This window comes from Wyeomyia smithii, chromosome 3, assembly GCF_029784165.1.
Source record: "Wyeomyia smithii strain HCP4-BCI-WySm-NY-G18 chromosome 3, ASM2978416v1, whole genome shotgun sequence".
NCBI classification, from domain to species: domain Eukaryota; kingdom Metazoa; phylum Arthropoda; class Insecta; order Diptera; family Culicidae; genus Wyeomyia; species Wyeomyia smithii.
The window spans coordinates 43,367,267-43,370,111 of NC_073696.1; the positions used below are offsets into that span (position 1 = coordinate 43,367,267).

The 2,845-nt window shown below is 40.8% G+C and overlaps 1 protein-coding gene across 1 annotated transcript; it reads left to right on the forward strand.

Moving 5' to 3' along the window:
• The first annotated feature begins 803 nt into the window (after positions 1-803).
• LOC129728250 (uncharacterized) lies at positions 804-2,606 on the forward strand. Its single transcript, XM_055686672.1, has 2 exons — positions 804-2,309; positions 2,379-2,606. Exon 1 carries the CDS (start codon positions 804-806, stop codon positions 2,181-2,183), a length of 1,380 nt encoding a protein of 459 aa, XP_055542647.1. The 3' UTR covers positions 2,184-2,309; positions 2,379-2,606.
• Positions 2,607-2,845: the final 239 nt, after the last annotated feature.

Below are 2,845 nucleotides of genomic sequence, written 5' to 3' on the forward strand. Positions count from 1 at the left end.
TCCGAAGTGCCCCAAGGAAGCATTATGGTTCCACTCTTATTAACGCTGTGTTTCAACGACGTTGCTTCGAGATTGGGTTTGGATTGCGAGATCATGTACTTCGATGACCTGTGAATATATTTGGAGATTTGTTCAGTTGAAAATTGCCACAGATTGCAAAGCTAGCTGGAATTGTTCACGGACTGGTGCTCTCACAACAAATTGATCGTTAGTGTACAAAAAATTCTGTGTATCGAAATTATTATAACAATCGGTATACCTCAACAATTATCAACCGAATCTCTTTGTTAAACATTCCGAGGACATCACTGATCTTCATTACTTGAGGTCTAGTACATAAGGTCTAGTACATAAACCAATCGAGAACCAAACTAGACAAAACAGTTGATCAACAAACGTTACAAAAATTTTTCATCACTCAAGAAACAGCGTATCGCAAGATTCTCAACAGTCGATTGGAATCAACGAACAAAAAACTGCACAAAACGTTTTCCAAAATACAGCCTGAAGTTGCTACTCTGAAAAGAAATAGCGGAGCCATACTTAACGCAACCAACATCCAAATTCCCGACGAGACAATAACACTCCTCAGTATGGGGCCAAAATTTGCACTACCCCCCAGCAATATTAAACAAATACCCTTTTACCATCTATTAGCAGACATGGAGGAAGTCATCATTACACATCCAGATAAGAAAACACAAGACAATTTAGATTTGTTCCTTGAGATAGTAGAATTCTGCATGGATTCCAGTTACTTCCGCTATAAAAACATATTTTACTCTCAAATACATGGTACCGCAATGGGCAGCCCGTTATCACCAACTCTCGCCGATATAGTATTGGACTCAGTGATAGAAAGCGCAATAAACTCACTCCCCTTCCGTGTTCCGTTTATTAAAAAATACGTAGACGATCTGATTCTAGCCATACCGGAAAATTCGAGCCAAATCGTGCTGAATGTGTTCAACAGCCAGGAAAAAAGAATACAGTTCACCCTGGAGACTGAGCAAAACCAACACCTACCATTTTTAGACCTGAGGATAGTAAGGAAAGACGACCAAACATTAACAACAGATTGGTACGCAAAGCCAATCGCATCTGGAAGGATGTTGAACTACAATTCGTTCCACCAACTGAAATATAAAATCAATACAGCCTGCAACTTCATCAACAGAGTAACAACATTCTCCACAACAAGCACCTACAAAGAACAAAAAGCAATCATCTATAAACTACTTCAACAAAACAGCTACCCAAAAACTTTAATCAGTCGACTACTGCAACATAGAGCACAGAAAAACAACACCAAACGTGAAAATCCAATCGTCACCCAGCCACCAACGAATCAACTCGCCCACATAACACCACAGCAACCAATCAGCATACAACATAGCATCAGCCCTCAGCATACCACTCCGAATCAACCATCCAACGAAGCATCAACCACAGGAGAAACAGCAAACCAGCCAACACATCTACTCAACATACAGCATAGCACCACACAACAGCATACTACTCCGAGCCAATCATCCAACGAAGCATCAGCCACCGAAGGTGAAACGAGCCAGCCGATACCGCACCAAGTAAGCACAAAAGCAGCAACATCACAGTCACAACAGCCAACATATCGATCAGTAACTTATGTCCCAAAACTCACTGAAAGACTCAAGAAGATATTAACTCCCGACTATGCACACATCACTATCAGCAGCAGACAGCACAACACGGTTTCCCAATTACACACGGTAGTCAAAGATCTAAAAACAAAAGAAGAACACAGCCACATTATTTACAAAATTCCCTGTAGCGACTGCAACAGTTGCTACATCGGAATGACTCAGAACAGACTTAATATGCGATTAGCAGGACACAAATCTAACGTAAACAAGCTACAGCAGATACTCAGTGCCAGCACTAACACAAAACGAGAGCTGGACGAGTTAAAGGAGAAAACGGCACTCATTAACCACTGTATACAACACAAACACAGCTTTGACTTCAGTCGAACCACTATTATCGACCATAGCAACCGCACCCATATTCTACCATTCTTAGAAATGTGTCATATACACAACACGCCCAATACTGTCAACAAGCGAGTCGATCTCGATGGACTCAACACAGCTTACGCAGCTGTGCTGTCGAGTCTCATACCAAATACCAATGCACCAGCCAACTAGTTCCTTCTCTGTCCCTGTCTTTCGAATCTCACCACAAGTAACACAGATTTCCTACCCCCCCGAATCACAACTACTCCCCATAACGTTACCATCCGCCATCGCAATAGGTCCACAGCAAAGAGATTTGTAAGTTTGTTCAAAATATTTATAAGAGAAAAATTGTACCATAGACTTTTATGAACACCAATATTGTAGAATGTACCCCGAATCGCCCCAATTAATGTTGACGATAAGCTCTAAAAAGCATCCAGACAAGGAACGAACAAGAATTATGTAAGTCACAGACAACTCAACCACAGACAACTAGATAAACTCTTATCAATTGTTAACAAATTTAAGAATTAAAACAGACACTAATCGCTAATAAACACCAACAGTTTCCCCTGAAGATGTCACTGATCAGTGACGAAACGTCGGACAGTAAAAAACCAGATCGTTCTACTTATTCAAGACTGCTCAGCCGAAATTATAACCAAACATCTGATGCAGACTTATAAATATGGATAGACTGGAAAAACAGGCATAAAATTCAACAGATGATGTTCATAGCGTAGTTGCTCAGTGGATAAGTTGACTCTTTTTGGTTACTTTTCAAGCTGGATTTTCGTGTGACCCAACGTGCCTTTCGGTGCCGGTCATTACTGCTGGAAAGATTTTTTTCG

Coding starts and splice junctions, on each gene's coding strand:
- LOC129728250 (XM_055686672.1), top strand. CDS start 804: ATGGGCAGCCCGTTATCACCAACTCTCGCCGATATAGTATTGGACTCA.